Genomic DNA, 18867 nt, shown 5'->3' on the forward strand with positions numbered 1-18867 from the left:
CTACCTACCTTGTATAATTGTCTTAATGTACCTATAACCACAGGTCTAGCTTTAAATGACACATCACCTGGACGGACTGGCATCCAGCCAGCGTGCTGAATTAGTTAAATCACCGACTTTGCCTACCTTTTGTCTTTTTATAAACTCCCCCATTTTACTGGGATTTTTGGGGCAGGGGTGATGACCGTATTGCGATTGTCATCTGACAGTTTGTAGACAATAGAATTAATGAGCAATATGTTTTTTGGATGTGACATGATTTGTGGATAAGTAGGTTAACATCGCAATATTTTTGTGACGTCCATGTTCTTCTAGATTTTTTGTTGTTTGACACGCTCAGTCTAAAACCGTAAACCATTTAAAGACTTGTGAGGTACTCAAAATAAATGCTCAGATCGATTTGTCAGTCGATATATACTGCCTTCATAATTTCTGGGGAGGTTTATACTTATACTTATTCTTATTTATTATTTATTAGGTTTATTCTTTCGTCTATGTAAGATAGTATGTCTTATACTGTTTGTTGTATTTTAATTGATCGAAAATTTTCTGATCAGTACTTTTGCAGTTTAGGTAAAAAATGAGGCAAACATGTTATTTCCTAGCGATGTCCATGATCACTAAGTAATACGAATACCTTTCAATGACTTGGTGTAAATAATGTTATTATTAAAATTACTGTCATACATAATATATGTTTAACTTATAGGTAAGTACATAATCTATCCCGATGGGTTGGTTAAAGAAGCCTATAATAACATCATCTAAGGTACTTGTTTAATCTTTTTTGAGTGTTTGATAAGCATCTTGACCAAATTTTTAGTATTTTTTTTGCATTTTCTTCAAGATTTTTTTTTCTGCTTTGAACCCACGATTTTCACCCCGAAACATACATGATAAGTACAGGAAAAGAAGTTTTTCTACTTGTGCTCTACTGTAAGAATCTAATTAGTCTCTTACCCCCTTATTCATAAAACTTTACGGGCATGGTTTAGTTAAAATACGTTTTCTCCCTTTCTTACAAATATATACCTAAGTCAAAATGACAGTGAAAGACAAACGATTATTAGCTAATTGAGGTTTGTAGCGCGTTTATGCATGAATAAGGGGGTTACATCTTTCTAATAATATCTACTCAGCTTATTTGCACTTCTACATTAATTTACCTACCACAAGTTTCATAAATTGGATATATTTGGCAATTAGGAACTTATGGTTAGTTTTTTTATTAAAATTTAATGGTTTCTGCATTAAGCACTTTACAAAGTTCATTTTAGCCAACATTTGGTGTTATGGATCGATAATCTTTATTTTTCAATAAAATTACAGACAGATTTCCCCATGGCAAATATTAATAGTAGCCTGCTTGTTCAGAATCATAGAATGTAAATGCCATGAGTCAGTCGTTATTCCTGAACTAACCTATCTCTGTACGTATACGTATCATCATAATGATTCCACCTCACACTGTCACTGTGAATTATATCGTGACTATTATTACGATAAAATAATTTTAAAGCTAAAGTAAAAAATAGACCACGCTTCGTATTTATATTTAGAAATAGACATCTTTCGCGCGTGGAAAAGGTGACAAATAAATTAACAAGAATTACAAGGCATTTAATTTTATTATACCTGTTTCCCTATAATTAGACAAACTAAATATTTTATACCACTTATATATGAAAATAGTAGTTGAAACAGCTAACAACACATGTAAAACTACTTTCAAACTTGTGTTTGAATTACTAGGAGCTACATCACCTAGAATACAAAGAATACAAAGAAATGATAAAACACAATGTAATGCAAATAGCGTAGCTACGTGTATATACAATATTAAAAACAAATGAATGTAACATAGTTATCACAATTCTAATTTCGATCACAACACAAATGATACAACATATATTTGCTGCGAGATATTTACAATGGCCAATGGTCTTCTTTCTTCATCTTGTAAAGCATGATCAGTAATAGTACATTCTGTAGGTGGGAACGCTAAATACGTAGTCAATGGATGGTCCTCGTGTATTGAAGAAATGGTTCTCGTAACGATATACTCGACCTCTGTACCTGCATCAACAATCTCTCATTATGTATTTATTCTTGATGCTAATGGTGTTATGTGATGGTTCGTGAGGGCAAATACAAATGATTGTTTATGTGTAAAGTTTAAGAAAAAATCGTGCCTCGAATTAAACAGGTTCTGTAGAAGGAACTGTACGGCTCCGAACAGTCAATATCAAAAGTAGAAGATGAAACAATACGCCAAAAGTATCTGCGACCCTCGAATACCTCCAAATAGTGATATATCTCTACGAATGGCGTTCTAAGTATCTGCCACTGTCTAATTGTTCGAAATATTGGGCCATATATCTCTTTTTACACAGCTATTAGAGAATGGTAGATACTTTTGAAGCATTGTCTGATACGTTACTTTGGTCAGAATTTTACGTTTCAGTAACCACAAAACAAGGCGCAGTATCTACAGCGCTCTCTGTGTCGGCTGTAAAATTACGAGGCACGTTTTTTTTACTTAGACTGCAACTCTCTATTACAATCAATAATTCTTTGGTGAAGTTGATGAATGCGGGTATAAAGATTTATGTGAATGTTATTCGTGTTTCGTAAGAGTGCAACGACCGGGCTAAAAATATCGGTCTCATGCGGAATGTTCGACGCATTGGATCTATTAAACGCATTCTTGGAATTTGCTATCCTCTACTTTCTAGTATTAGATCCCTCTGATAGTCCTCAATTTATGCTATTATTATTAACAATAATTGTACTACTTAAATGAAACGCTAATTAATGTATAAAATGAAAGAGTTGTTGTCATGTTCCTGAATGTTATGTTTCAAAACGGTTAATATTATACAGGATGTCTCTAGCCATTGGACAAAGCCGAAATGTACATATGCATTAGGGTATTTAGAACCCGTATACAAAGTATCATAACAATCGGTGTAGCGGTTACGAAGAAATTAACAAATTACGATTTTTTTACTTTGGAGCAACCTTTATTGTGTTAGTAGCTCCTGAGGTAATAAATAGTATGAAACCTTCTTCGACCGTTTTGACTATCTTTTTTATTTATGACATTAATACGATTCTGACTTTTGACAAATGCCATCATTGCCGCACATTTTCAAACAAAGTGTCAAAAGCACTGCCAATGATTAATACAGTATGTTTCTTTTTGTTGTCGATTATTGGAAATAACTTTTGTTTGATAATTTATTTTTTTATCTTTTGTTCTAATTAAAAAAATATTACCGTTAGAGCATTTCTTAGAAGTAACCCTACGTGGGATTTCAGGGTTTGTCCAATGGCTAAGGTCACCCTGTATAAGCTACTACAACCGACTGAAGATGTAATATAATAAATAAAATAGTAAATATCTCATTAGTAATACTTACTGACATACAGATCCCTTGTCGTTTCTATAAGTTACCGAATAAAATGATAGTTTCACAACTGATTAAAGTAGTCTAGTATATAAGTACAGATGATGTTAAAGATAGTTTAGTATTTTATCAAAGCAATGATTGTGTCGCAACGTACGCTCCAGTTATAAGACATTAAATTGGCCAACAGTAAACCTTATGGCGAAGATATAAGGTCTACAAATATGTAGTGCTGTTAATAAATGAGGGCACGGCTGTGCAAAGCGCATGCCAATAATATGATGTACTCACTTGGATCCGAGGGCTGCCTTCGTGTCGAGAACCTCTACAATATCCCCGGCTTTTAGAGACACTTCGTCGTCGGCTGAAGCCGTATAGTCTGTCGTGGCTACCACTACGTCTTCGACCTGAAACAAAGGAAAAAAACACTGTATTTCTGTAGTCATAGATATCATTTTGGCTCAAGTAGTAGAAGTCAGTTACAAGTGTTGAGTGTACCACATAATTAAACGCATCTGAAGGAAAAAGTTTCATAAATCTGTGTTTCTCAATAAGAAGCACTAAAATATTATGATCTCTAGAAATATCAATAAAAGGGTATTTTTAATAAAAAAAAAAAAAACGAAATGTCTTATCAAAGAAGTTTTGCTGAAATACAATGCGATGGATTAGGTATATGACAGTATCGTATATCCCCGAATTTTATTTCCAATCTACTATTTTAAACATTACAACATCGTTGCTTAATCTGACACAAATAAAATATTTTGGTATTAAAAATTACCTTAGAAGGACTTCTGCTACAACTAGATCTCGATCTTGAGAGAGATCTCGAGGGGTAGCGTTTGTAACTTGGCGTGTAATCCAAACTACTCATCCGACTCCTAGTGTTTTCTCTATCGAGTAAAACGCCGCTGTATCTGCGATTCCCGCTTGACCATCCGCCTAATCTGATTCTTTGGTTATTGGTTATACCATTACAGTAACCTGTTAAGTCTTCTGTATCTTCCTCGTGATTATCGGCGATAAGACAGCTGTACATTGCAAAACGGTGTGCTGTAGGTTGACTCAAATTTAAGGCTGAAAAGACGCTCAAAGGCTCGAAATGCCTGATTCCGCTTTCGTCAAGAACTGTGTAACCTACTTGTCCTGACAATACAGCTCGGCTAGCTTCTCTAGGAATCACACATTGGAGACCTCTTTTCATTATCAATAAAGCCCCTTTATGCTTTTTATGTTGCAAAAGGAAATCTTCCATGGCTAAGGTATTTTCGGGATCGAGCAAACTCAAAGGCACATCTGCCGATGTCATCAAAGCAGGCTCCTCAGGAACGATCATAAGCGCACCACTTTCTCTAACCAAATCCCGTAGTTTGGGATCTGTTCGAGCCAGTTCTGGGTCAGTCTCCAATTTTTTTAAAGCCGAGTGTAAGCTTGGTGTTTTGTCTGCGAGTTTCCGCATGACTGTCAGGCGTTTCAAAATGTTTAGACTCGTTGGGTCGCTTGCTATTTTAGATAAACATTGTTCGTCGTTCGCAACTGACAAGAGACTAGCGGCAACATCGCGCATTCCGAGAATTTTCGCCAAACCAACAGATTGAGCTATTAATTCTTTCAAATTTTTACTTTCTGTGTCATTTAATATAATTTCTAATTCCTTTGCACTCGCCTCTTGTACGGCAGATACAATAGCTTTTTGTAGTGTCTCTGCGGCTTCATGTTCAGTTTTGATAAACGAGATTGAGTCTGAAATATGACTCAAAACATGGTGTAAGATATTTGTGTCATTTTTAGTGATATTCTTGAAAGCCGGTCCTAGAACCTCATGTTCACTGCTCAGGAAATCACCGAATTTTTCAATTATATCTTCTTCACTTATTGCATTTTTCTGTAAAGAGCTGTTAATTGCAATTTTGATCAATTCGACTTTTGGCTGTGTCGTATTTTCCAATATTTCTTCACACAAGAATTCTTTGTCTTCATTTTTTTGTAAAATTTGGAACATAGCAGAAACTAAGTCTTCGTCTATGTTTTTTCCTAAAATGGTATCAATAGATTTTAAGATCAGTTTATACTTTTCCCTGCCGTTATTGTTGTTTATCTCTTCGAATTGTTCAGCAGTGACTAGAGCAGCCAAGACTGCTGCCGCTATAGAATTTTTGACATGTTCTTGTTGTGCACTTTGGCCATTACCACCAACATATCCAGTTTCCTGCATTTCTAATCTTTTCTTATTAACTCTACTCTTCCTGTCATTTATTTTTTCTTCATCATTTTCGTGTATTTCAGATTTCAAATGGGCACTCATTTCTATGATTGACGTAATCACATCCATCAATTGGTTTGCTATTTCATCTTTAAGTCCATAATCAGTGACAAACGCCTTCAAGGCTTCAACGTTACGTGTGTGGTTCAAAATTACACTGATAGCAGGTAAATCTGCAGGTACTTGTCTTCCAATAGACATTCCTGCTTCAGAAAGCTGTCTTAACATCTTGGTATCAATACTCAACTCTCCTTTAGTTGAAGTAGTATCATTGGGATTCGTTTTGACTTTCAATAACTTTAACTCCTCTGGAGTGACAACAAAGCTTTGTACGGAGAATTCAAGACCTTCTTCACCTTCTGTAAGATCAGGGGCAATGAATTTGAGGCCTTCAGGAGTTTGAACGATTTGTCCGGGCACGAATGTGACTCCGTTGTCATCAGTTTCAATGACCCTTCCAGGAACAAATCTAGGTCCTTCTTCAGTGTCAACCACTTGACCTGGGACGAACCTTGACCCTTCATCTTCTGTAGAAATAACTTGGCCAGGTATGAACGTAGGGCCAGCTTTCGTTTCAATAATTTGTCCCGGTACAAATCGCGGCCCATCAATAGTATGAATTGTTTGACCTGGAACAAATTTTGGTCCATTTCTTGTGTTTACTACTTGCCCAGGAACAAATTTGGGTCCGTCAGTAGTATCAACCACTTGGCCAGGGACAAACTGTTCTCCGTTTTCAGTGAATACTATTTGACCGGGTACAAAAACACCCTCTACCATCATTCCGGGAACGAAGCGTGACTGGTTTAATTCGTTTTTAACGAGCCGACCAGGGACGACTTTACCATCAATATTCGGCATCCTTGGCCCAGGGTAAAATTCAATACCCTTCGCTGTTTGCACCATGTGTCCAAAAACATACAAGGACTCCTCAGACAGCGAGCATGTCTTGATATCAATTGGTAATCCAGTAGGAGCAGATTCTGAGAACGTAATATCTTCTACAGACTTTGCAACTGAAAACTCCACGTGCCCATTAGTTTCCACAATAGTTTTGCCGGGCATAAACTTTTCTCCATATTCGGTATGCACTATTTGACCTTCAATAAATTTCGGTCCATCGATTGTTTCCACTGTGGTGCCCGGTACGAATTGTAAATTGTCGTTGCTTGTTGTTTTTGTGATACCGGGTACAAAGATCGTTTCACCGTCGACGGAAACGGTTTGACCCGGTACGAACTTCAGTCCGTTTGGTGTTGCTATTGTTGCTCCGGGCACGAACTGTAATCCATCATCTTGATGCACCACCTGTCCTGGCACGAATTGCCAATCATTATTTATCTTCGCGTTTTGACCTGGTGTAAAAATAACTCCTTTGCTGTCAGTCATAGTTTGTCCGGGAATAAACTGAACGCCTTCCGGAGTCATTATTGTTTGGCCGGGTACGAATATTTCTTCAGAACCGCTGTGTAGTACTTTTCCTGGTACAAACTTCAAGCCTTCTTCAGATACGACTGTTTGACCTTCTGTAAAGCGGTGGCCATTATCCTTATTTTTCATTACTTGTCCACACACGAATTCCTCTCCATTCGATGTATGCAGCACTTGCCCCGAGAGGAAGAGAGGTTCGTTGGTATTTTCATTTGTGACAATATGTCCCGGTATAAGCCCTGGGCCATCGGGCGTATTCACACTAAGGCCGGGAACAAACAAAGGACCAACTGGAGTTTCTACAGTCTGGCCCGGAACAAATACTGGACCCTGTGGTGTGTTGACATGTTGTCCGGGGATAAACTTTTTCGCTTTGTTTATGTCTATCGTCAAACCAGAAACTTTAGCTATTTTTTCTCTCTTGCCCTTCTTTATATTTTTAATAACATCCGGTAACATATCCAACGACGGAAGCATGTCAACCTTGTTTTCAGAAAGTAATTTCTCTTCGATATTCATTGTTTCATTCAAACGCTCCTCGCTTAATTCTTTCACTGCGTTTAGGATTGTTTCGGACGGACGTTCCTTTGGAACTTTAAGGGGGTTCACACACGGTACACTTTCCAGCGGAATCGACACATCGCTAATATTTTGTTCAGACTCGTAAATCTCAGCTTCACAGTGATACGGGGTTATTTTGACAGGTGTCGGCAATTGGGTTACCGTTGGGATTACTTGTTTATTACCCGCTTCCTTTTCAAACAGCTCCCAGTCCCACGATTCTATTAACGGATGCATTCGCTCCGTCCACTCGGCGGTGCAACTAACTATACTTGACTTAGAGCGCATATGGCTCACATCAAAATTGTTACAACTGAAGCTTTTAACGTCATGCTTTTCGTGTTTAGTGTCTAATTTAGCCTTCTTGGAGAGGCGTTCTTGCCTAAGCTTTTCCTCTTCCAACTCTTGTACTTCAGCCAGCTTTTCTTTGTTTTCAAATATTTTCTTCATTGAAGATAATCCAGCGGTACGTTTCCTCTTCTTCTTTCTTTCTTCTAATTCTTCCTTTTCCCTTTGCAATAGAACCTCTGCATTAGGCCCTTCCCCTTCGTACATATCAACGTCTTCTGTGAAATCCTTAAAGTCCATGGAGACACTACGGCCCTGTTTCGTTTTTATTAGCACTGTGTCCGAATCTTTCGCCAACATCACGTCTCTAACATCACCGTCGCGCACTGCCTGCTCCATTTGAGCGGAGAACACTAAACTGCATCTTCTTTCTTGTACGGTATACACGTAACGCTTATCTTCATTGACATGTTTCGTCTGTAGCATATCCATTAATGCCTTTTGTGCCTCCGTCGAACCATCAAGTACAGGGAAAATATATCTGAAGTCCGGTAGAATGTCATGTTTTCTGTTGCCGTAGTTAATTTCTGGAGCGTAGTGGTGCGGGCCAAGTTCGCCGGAGACGTTGGTGATTTTGCACTTCTTTCTGCCGGAGCGGGCGGTCAGAAGCACTGGAATGTAGTGATGAGAAGGCAGTCCGTAGGATTTGCCGGTGATCCTGCAGCATCGCTTGGCGTCCGCAGGGGAGATCGGAGCGAGGACCGGGAAGTAGTGCGGCTTGGGCAGCCCACGGCTGCGGCCAGTGATTCTACAGAACGACATGTTCACGCGATCATATTTGTTTACTCGAGTTAAGAAATGTTTTGTTTGTAGCGGAGCTTGTACGCTTGCGCGCGTTGCGGAGGTCGCAGAGAGACTGCCGAGCGGCGTTCGCGCACCTACAGACGGTGTGGGGCAGAAAGCTTGTTCCGGTTACAGGTTATTTATAAACAAAAGAAAGATGGATTTGCTCCGTATGACACAGTTTCATACAAACAAGTTTAAGAATATCGGTAATAACACCAACGCGAAATAAACGTGCATAACAAAAGAGTAACTGCCAATTTTTAACCAGTTACACAAACAAAGTCCGGAGTTACGTAATGAATAGACATAATTAATTAAATCTGAAGCGACTGACCTCAAGGAAAAGCTAATATTTTCAGAAATGAGACGTCACTCATGTGCTAAGCTTTTCGTGGGCTTTCGTACTCTCTGTCAAGGCGAGAGAAGTTTTACGCAAGTCCGGTTTATAAATATAATGTTCGGTTAAAGTGAAAACAGTCACGATGCCAGGTTAAATGTATATAAATATATTAGACAGAGCGTTTAACCTAAATTTATGGAAAGTAAACATCATAAGTTACAAAGTTAAATGTCGGCTGTTTCCATGCGGATTGTAGTCGGAAATAAAAACTAAATAAAACGCTTGATATCTGTTGTAGCTTTGCTCTCAATGTTCTTATATACTCGAAGCAATCTCAGATTATATGACAAATTATTTATATAAAAAAATTATCCCAGACTGCCAAGCCGATATTAAATAAATAAATATTAAATAGGACACTCTTGCACATATTGACTAAGTCCTACAGTAATTATCCTATACATAACGCTTAAGTGGCTCCTGTGATGTTGCTTATGTCCATGGGCGACGATGACCGCTTCCCATCAGGCGGCTCGTCTGCTCGCTTGCTGACTACAGAATACAGAATACAGAATACAGATCTTTATTGGTAAAAGCAGATTTTACAGGTCACATTTTATACATATTTACAAAAAATATATGTTAGTAGGTACACACATATAATATGTTCTTTAATTAAATTAATTATTACATAACATTTTTTTAAACAAAAACATTAATTTACTTATTACGTTACTACAACTTAAAAAAAAAAAAAAACATATGCCTAGCCTAATAACCTCCTTAGATGTTGACGTCCTCATTTGAAGTCCTACATTGTCTATTTGTTTATTACTTTTTACGTGATTCATATCACGTATGAACTTTTTTATTTCTATGTGCGTGACTCGCCTCAGGTGAGTCACCTGTAACATAATTTTTAGTGTTCCGTGCAAAACTTTGTTCACGGAACACTTATGGGATCACTTCGGTCTTGCAAATCAGTTAAGTGCGTTTTTCTCAGAGACCGTTTGATTTGACATACATAGATAGAATATATACATAAAATTTGGAACTAGTTATAGCAATTACCACCACTAATATTTCACATAAATGTTCCATCTTCATATAGCCTAGATAAATGAAACGCTTAGGTATCAGGAAGGAGGACTTTTTTAAATGATTGTTACAAATCAACTAATTTTTTTGGCAAAATTTTAGATTCCAAAATCAATATTTTCGGACAGACCATTAAGTTCGATTGTACTTTTCTTTTGTATCTTTTTACTGAGGTGTGCCAATAAAGAGTATTCTATCTATCTATCTATCTAAGTTCGATACTGGAACACATGTCGAAATCCAAGTTGCAAATAAATATAAAGTAGATTTATTGGACCGGGATTGGACCGTGATTACCTTTTGTATCGTTTTGTATTGTCTAGTGGAACTAACCGTAAGCATTCAAAACTGTTAAAGATAAAGTAGTCAAAAAATACTATTAGCTATAATTTTTTTAGGTAATTAAGACTTCGGTTGGCCAACTACATGTAAAAGTGTAACATAGAAGTATCGCAATAAACATCAAATGCCCATCAAAATATACAACTGTAAAGTCTGTGCAGAGCTAGTTTGGTCACGCAGATAGTTCTTATTTTCTATGAATTATAATGAGTATCAACAACAGCTGAAGAAAGGAAAGCACAACAGATTAGAAGGTTAATTTATTTATATTTCAGTTCATATTGCTTGCACCGACCTCGCATAGTTATATTTATGAACGTCATGTGAAACTGAACCTTCATGCCATGCAACGGCGATGTATTTTCGTACATTCTTCTGATATAACAACACAGATAAATTTAATAATTTATAGGTATAGGTACCTACTTTTATTATCTCTCTTCGATCTTTTGATTTAAATATTTCCTACTACTATCAATTATTTTATGAAAATATTTAATTTAGACGCCAGACGGCGCCGTGAGCTCTTAAGATATTGCACTTGGGAAATTTCGATTTATGTCACCGTGGACCGGGTGGCAGAGAGTATTAGGCATCTGCCGCGAATGCTTAGGACGCTGGTTTGATTCCAGCCCTGGGGACTGGAGGCCTTGGTCACTTTTTGTCGTATAATGACATCTATTTGACGACCGGTCTGGCCTAGTGGATAGTGACCCTGTCTGCTAAGCCGATGGTCCTGGGTTCGAATCCCAGTAAGGGCATTTATTTGTGTGATGAACACTAATATTTGTTCCTGAGTCATGGTTATTTTCTATGTATATAAGTATGTATTTACAGTACCGGTCAAAAGTTTAAGTTCACTCTGTAAATTCGGTTAAATGAAGCTATAACACAATGTACTAATAAAAGTATTTAATAATCTTTTATTACATAATAAATTAAAGGTAATTCTCTAATTTAAAACCACAATTAAATAAAAAAGATCAGTTTTTGCCAACTTTAGACTCTTCAAAATATCCGCCTTTTGCTTTCAATGCTGCCATACACACTTTCGGCATTCGCGTAATTAGTTTTTGCAGTGTTGATGTCGAAATTTTATTCCAACAAATGTATAGGTATTCCCAAAGCTGTTCTTTATTAGTTGGCCGCATTTTTCTCACACTCCTGTCCAATTCATCCCATAACAACTCAATCGGATTGAGGTCGGGCGATTGAGGAGGCCAATCCATATATTTTAATTCTTTTTGGTTCTCTTTGGATGAAATGTAGTTTTTGCACAACTTCGACGTATGCTTGGGATCGTTGTCTTGTTGGAAAACAAAACCTCTGCCTACAATCCGTTTTCCAGATGGAAAAGCGTGACGTTGCAAAATGTTATGATACATTTTCTTATCCATTATGCCATTGACTCTCACGAGATCACCAACTTTATCACCCGCAAAGCATCCCCAGACCATAACTGATCCTCCACCGTGCTTCACTGTTGGCATCACGCATTGCTTTATCATTCGTTCGCCTACTTGTCGTCGAACATATTGACGACGTCTCCCTCCAAAAATTTCAAACTTCGATTCGTCAGAAAATAAAACTTTAGACCACTGTTCAGACGTCCAGTTTTTGTGTTTCTGGGCCCATTTCAACCTCTTAACTTTATTCTGACTACGTAACAATGGTTTTTTGGCAGCAATACGACCTTTTAGACCATAGTTTCGCAGACGCCGTTGCACTGTCGAAACCGATACTCGCTGTTCTCGGGTGGCGTTGAGTTCTTCGCAAATTTCTGGAGCAGTTAGAGTACGTTGGCGTTTGCTCTGCACGCAAATAAATTGGTCTTCGCTTTTAGACGTGACTTTTGGCCTACCTGATCGAGATCGACTGCAATTAAGACCGGTTTTTCGTTTTCGTTTCAAAGTACTCACGACAGCGGTTTGAGAAACCTTCATTTTTTCAGCGATTTTCCGCGTCGTGTAGCCCTCATTTGACAGAGTTACAATAACAGCACGAGTTTCGACACTAAAATCGGCTTTGCGACCCATTTTAAATGATTTCTAACTTCACGAAATCTCATAGGAAATACGGAACAAAAATATTAAATGGATCAAATTTTCCGAATAACATAAAACGATTCCTCCAAGAGGTATTTTTATTGTTATTTGGTAGTCGTGGAAACAATTAAACGTTTGAAATTCAAAACATATTCTATATTTGAACATAATTAAATATGATAACCTTATTTCGCAGAGTGAACTTAAACTTTTGACCGGTACTGTATCTATACAAGTATGTATATCGTCGCCTAGTACCCATAGTACAAGCTTTGCTTAGTTTGGGGCTAGGTTTGTCCTGTGTAAGATGTCCCCTAATATTTATTTATTTATTTATTTATTTATTTCATAACATCAGTTCATAATAAGAATTGTTTAAGATTTCGGTAGATTTTTAACTTAAAAGATCAAGTCTCCGTACATACAAAATATATCTGAATCTATGAAGTAATTGGTCCCTTCGGCTACAGAACCCTAAAAAGTGTCTAGGGAAGCAGGATAACGAAAAACCGAAAGTCAATTGTAAATCAACATGTTGGGTTTAATTTTCTACAAACAAACCTAATCCGATGCTCAAAGTAAGCTAAATAAGGCTTGTATTATGGGTTTTATGGGCTTATGTAAAGGGCTCAACGAGGGTGCGGAGTGTTAAGGGGCCCACTGATTAACAGTCCGCCGGATGGTATCTGCCTGTTAGTTGTTCGGAACTGTCAACTATTTGTTCTAACTGACAGGCCGATTCCGTCCGGCGGACTGTTAATCAGTGGGCCCATTTTACGGTCAGCAACACGCATGTGGCGCATCAGGCGGGCCGTATGCTTGTTTGTCGTCGATGTAGTATTAAAAAACCGGCCAAGTGCGAGTCGAACTCACCTACCGAGGGTTCCGTACTTTTTAGTATGTTATAGCGTAGCAACAGAAATACATCATCAGTCTGTGAAAATTTCAACTGTCTAGCTATTACGGTTCATGAGATACAGCCTGGTGACAGACAGACGGACAGTGGTGTCTTAGTAATAGCGACCAGTTTTTATCCTTTACGTATGGAGCCCTAAAAAAGATCTCAATAAGAAATTCATGCTTAGCAACCGAAACCGTAGATAAAAATAACTTCAAAGCATTAGGCCAGTGAAAAATATAGAACTAAGTGCACGGAAATCTACGATATTCCCGATTATCCAAACAAACAGGCATTGACGCACTTAGCTTTGTGTCATTAGCATTGAAGATATTATCGATTGGTTATCAAAATTTAAATACACCATTGAGCCATAAACATCTATAAAAATCTGGAAATTTTGATAGAGTCTGTGCGGAAAGAGCCGTGGAATGTATAGGGCCCAATAGATTCCACGACTCTTCTCTTTCCGAACAGACTCTATTGTAAACCTCTGTCTATTCATTAAATCTTTCCATATTTTTTGGCTATATTTCGGTGGAGTATTCTTTAAACGTTATCATCGCTGGAGTCTGTTGTAGGTGCATATACTTCATAATGTACACCTTAACCGACTTGTTGACCGAGAAATCTCGATTTCTCAATGAATCTCTCTGACGCAGAACTGCGTCCCTTAGATAAATCTACGTACAGTATACATGCCCAATGATATAATACGAGTATGTAGGTAGTACTTGGCAGGAAAGCTCTCGTTACCCCAACAATTCGGAACTTTTTATTAGGTAGCGAATTTTCGATAAAGGCACACGATAGGGCAAATAGGTATGAAATTGGTATGCATTCAGTAAATGGTTTTAAAATGTTAATTTGGCGCGCATGTAATATCTCTGGTGTTGCAGGCGTCCTAGGCGGGCCATATGCATGTTTGCCACCTTCGACGTATAAAGAATAAACTGAAAAACGTGCAATAAATTCCACAAGTCTTAATGAAATGTCATAACACAAAATGATTTTACAAATATTGTTCAGTTGCCTAACCTTGTTGCATTACAGGAATGACGGGCGAGGACGACTAAATGAAAGAGCGGATCATTTCAGCTTTCTAGATATAATTTTATACCTAGGTTATTTTATGATAGTGGAGAAAGCTAATAGGAATTTGGGCCATTTTATTTAAAGTTTTGCTGTACCTAATTTTTTCTTATTTGTATAAAAACTCAAAAAACCCAACATCAGTCATTTTGCAATTAAAGTATAATATAATCCCCAAAAAATTACGTCCACTGAGAATTAATTTTGCACGTAGACGTTGCTTGCTAACAAAAGCTTCTTCTGACAGTTCACGTATAACTTGCGATATTTATAACTATTATAACACTGTCACAGAGACAATAGCACGCGTCTGTCCACCGCCTATTAATACTTGCAAGCTTCATAAATGATGCGTGGACAGCCAGAAAATTTGTACAACTCCACCGAATTCACAAGACCCTGTAAATCTTGGCTTTGTACCATTGTCTACGCTGTTTATTGAGAGTAAACCACATTGTGAAGACATAAGGTTCATTATGGCTAAACGTGTTGCTGTTAGTTCATAGTCTTTAGTTTTCAAGTTGATCTCGTTGGAAATTATTAGAAATTGCGAACAGGAGGCGCCATAAAAAAATCAGAACGAAAGAAGGCGACCGCTTCTTCAATCTCCATACAAACGTAGTCCCCGTTATCTCTGGATATTAATATTAACCATTAATTACATTATAGAAAATATGTTAAGGGATTTGATGATATTACTCGTTATGCTCGTGAATCTATTATAGAATTTTTCGTTTGCACGCAACTGACTGAAGTCAAAATAAGCACTCGAATGAATATTAAATTTTGCTCTCTTGTTCTACAAATAACTATTGTATTAACAACACTGACTTGCGGGTTCTCCTGATAAGGGGAGGTATATATTTTTTACAAGGAGGACCCAAATTGAATTGTTTACAAACTGTATTGTTTAACCCGGATAAACTTGTTTTTTTTTTCAGTGAAACTCTCATACAAAAAAGTACATTCTTAATTTAAAGCGGTGCCGGCATAATCTTAACTGGAACAGGACACGTGCTTATCATATTCTGAGATAGAGCTTTCGAATTTGGCAGGATAACCATGGGATTACCCTCATTATTTGTGTTGTAGTGTACATTACAATGAAAATGTGCATTTTGTAGTTTGTTGGCACGGATTGCATCATTGTATGTCGCACCTTTTCTTGTTTGTATATTTATTTTAAAAGCGTTGAATACTTCTGTCTTTAGTTTAATCGTTTCGTTGAATATTTACGGTGGGCAGGCATAATCTTAACTATTATATTCTGAGACAGAGCTTTCGAACTTGGCAGGGTTACCCTCATTATTTGTGTTGTAGTGTACATTACAATGAAATGGTGCATTTTGTAGTTTGTTGGCATGGATTCCATCATTTGCATGATTGTATGTCGCACCTTTATTTGTTTGTAAGTATATTTATTTTAAAAGCTTTTGGCTTTTGTTTTGTGTTGAATATATCTGTCTTTAGTTTAATCGTTTCGTTGAAAGCTCACAATTAGAGTCGGACCAAGCGAACTATGCATGGCATTTGCAATGACGAAGTGGCAATGTCATCGTTAATGTCAAGTTTGTATAAAACTATGACGTTCATGATACTCCCACAAATTGTTCATGTCGGTGCCAATTTAACTTAGACAAACTCTATTTATTTGTTATTTTGAACTTGTTTAGTTATACTATAACGACTTTTAATTGTATCATCTAGAAAATGCAATATGTTTTTTTAGTATTTATATTTATTTTCATTGTTTTATCTTAGACTAAACAACAATGTGTCAAACAGCAGTATTCGTGACATTTTAATCTTTAACGGCCGTTATAATTTCAAGGTTATTACACATTAATATTATATATCAACCCAAATTAAATTTATGGTTTGAAATTAAGCGTTTTATTACTCATTCATCATTACTTTAATAAAATATTGTTCCAAATTAAATATGTAATTAGACACGAGACAATAACAATAGATGAAATGAATTATCATAACTTTCAATTAAAGTTTTCGGAATCTTATATGTAATAACATAAGCTTAGGTATATTTGTGAACTGAAAGCACTATAAACATGTAAATAATGATTATTCATTAAACGAAATGCAGTCAATGTCGATCAGATTAAAATTGGCAGCCTTTTTCCATTTGTTTGTGATCCTGTCGAGAAGAAATGTGCAAGTAGATTTATTGATAACAATTTGGTAATGTGTATGTGGAGTGTGTTTTATAAACACTGAATGGACGCTTATTTTAGCTTACTAGATATTCGGCTGGATTAGTTATATGCACGCACACGCACTCGATTATATAACGCACGTGATATTTTGTTATTTTCAAAATTACTTACCCCGTCTTCGAAGATACCCCATGACACCTTGTTTATATTTATTTATTTTATTTTATTAGCGAATAGTTTTCTAACTTATTCTTGTTTAGATAAAACATTAATTTCTTCTAAATTATACTCATAAGATTACCAGTAGGTACCAATAATCCATACATTAACTCATGCATTGAAATAACTTCCACAGCAAATGTCCTAGATTCTGCTTGAGCACTACGTTTAGAAATAGGTCTCACTGGCTTGCTTGCGATTGCGATAAATTTACTTCAGAACAGAAGACTTGTTTGATGTTGTGTTCTGATGTTTTCTATTCTCCGAGCGGAAAACGTTAATTTTCGGCCCGCTGCGCTAAACGAAGTGGCCGCTTTCCGGTTCCATCTAACAGAATAGTACATTGTAGGAGAGGACGGAAAACCGCTAAAAGATGGACGAGTGCGTTTGAGGGCCGACACGTTAGTGGAGGCCCTCAAATAATACGAGTCCATCTTTAGCGTTTCCGGCAGAGGCATTATATAGTGCTTTTCACGACTACTGCGAGGAAATAAGAAAACATTTGCATAACTATAAGTACTAGCCCGCGATTTCTCTGGTAGCAAATTACTAGCCACTGCCTGTGCTGTCTCTTGAATTTCGGTAGGCGTCAGCGTAGCTAGGAACTCATTTTTATAGCGAGCGTAGATACGCGTTTCTTGTATTTTTTAGTCAAACACAATTTACACTATCCAATTCAGTAAGTATTTTCAGATCCCGCCTTTTTTTATTTTTTATCACTTTTAAGAGGCGTTTTTCTGTTATTTGCTTCAAACCGACCCTAAACTTAGAAGCGTTTTTGCTAAAAAAAACCACAAACAGCTACAAAAGTAAAAAACGCCTTAAGCGTCAACTGAATGGTTAATTGTTAAAAAAAATTAACTGAATGGTTTTGACATTTCTTTTTTTTAAAACAAGAAATTGGTCCTATAAATAACCTAATATCTTCCGGTTCGAGCGCCATCTTAATGGTCACGCTTCGTGATCAATTGCTTTGTTTTTTGCTCATTAATATTGCTTAAAGTGTAATATCGATAACCTATTATACACTAAACGAATGTGGTAGTGTGCAGTGAATGGAGAATTAATCTTGAAGCACGATTAAGCATCATTTTGGAGTCAACGGCCGGTTGTCCACGTGTTTCTTGTAATGCCCGCTATCGCTTTACAAGAGCTGAATCACCGTACACTGTCATGTACTAACCGTACAATTTCAATCGTATTATCCTGCTACTACGACCTTGATACTGGCGAAATAGCCCCAATGGGCTGAAGCCATAATTTTAAAAGAATGAATGAATGAATAACCTAATTTTATTTTTGAAGGAAAAAGTTGCGCTAAAAAGACCTTTTATTGATTTTTATGTTTTAAATGATACTCATTGCTGTAGCGAACCGTCACCAATGACAGACGATGATAACAATGAAACATTGTAGTAGTGGTGGTTAAGGTGCTACAGCTATTGCCTACTTTCCAGCTTGGTTTTAGACCATCTATTGCCACATTTCCGAACAGTGGCGTGAAAAAATTGTATACACACCTCGGGCAGTACCTAAATAGAATCAGACCTTAGATCTTACTTTACTGCCCTAGTAAGTGAGAGCATTTATGTGAGGAGGTAGGAGCACATCTTTTGAACGGTTTAACTTAGCATTAACTATTATTGTACTTAATTTTGTTGTTTCTTCAATAAAGAAAAAGAAATTGTACTGCTACCTGTATTTAATATGGTATTGACCTAGTCAAGTTCAATCTCCGTTATTACTTTTTGATGTTTGTTTCGGGCCGATTTTTATTTTGTTGTCGTTTTTTAGTCAGATTTCGTTGAAAATTTGTGAATTCCCTATATTTACTATACAATATTAAAGAAATTTTAC

General features: G+C 36.9%; 1 protein-coding gene across 1 annotated transcript; it reads right to left on the reverse strand.

The window, feature by feature from the left end:
- Positions 1-1961: 1961 nt before the first annotated feature.
- Positions 1962-9098, reverse strand: LOC134790147 (uncharacterized). The gene is made up of 3 exons (XM_063760941.1): positions 4195-9098; positions 3702-3817; positions 1962-2076 (listed from the first exon to the last, which is right to left on the reverse strand). The coding sequence occupies exons 1-3, from the start codon at positions 8776-8778 to the stop codon at positions 1971-1973; spliced, it is 4806 nt and encodes a 1601-aa protein (XP_063617011.1). The 5' UTR covers positions 8779-9098; the 3' UTR covers positions 1962-1970.
- Positions 9099-18867: the final 9769 nt, after the last annotated feature.

This window comes from Cydia splendana, chromosome 4 (genome assembly GCF_910591565.1).
Source record: "Cydia splendana chromosome 4, ilCydSple1.2, whole genome shotgun sequence".
In the NCBI taxonomy this organism is placed as follows: domain Eukaryota; kingdom Metazoa; phylum Arthropoda; class Insecta; order Lepidoptera; family Tortricidae; genus Cydia; species Cydia splendana.

Coding starts and splice junctions, on each gene's coding strand:
- LOC134790147 (XM_063760941.1), bottom strand. CDS start 8,778: ATGTCGTTCTGTAGAATCACTGGCCGCAGCCGTGGGCTGCCCAAGCCG. Junction 3,818..4,194: donor GTAGCAGAAGTCCTTCTAAG/GTAATTTTTAAT, acceptor CCTTTGTTTCAG/GTCGAAGACGTAGTGGTAGC. Junction 2,077..3,701: donor AAGGCAGCCCTCGGATCCAA/GTGAGTACATCA, acceptor TTGTTGATGCAG/GTACAGAGGTCGAGTATATC.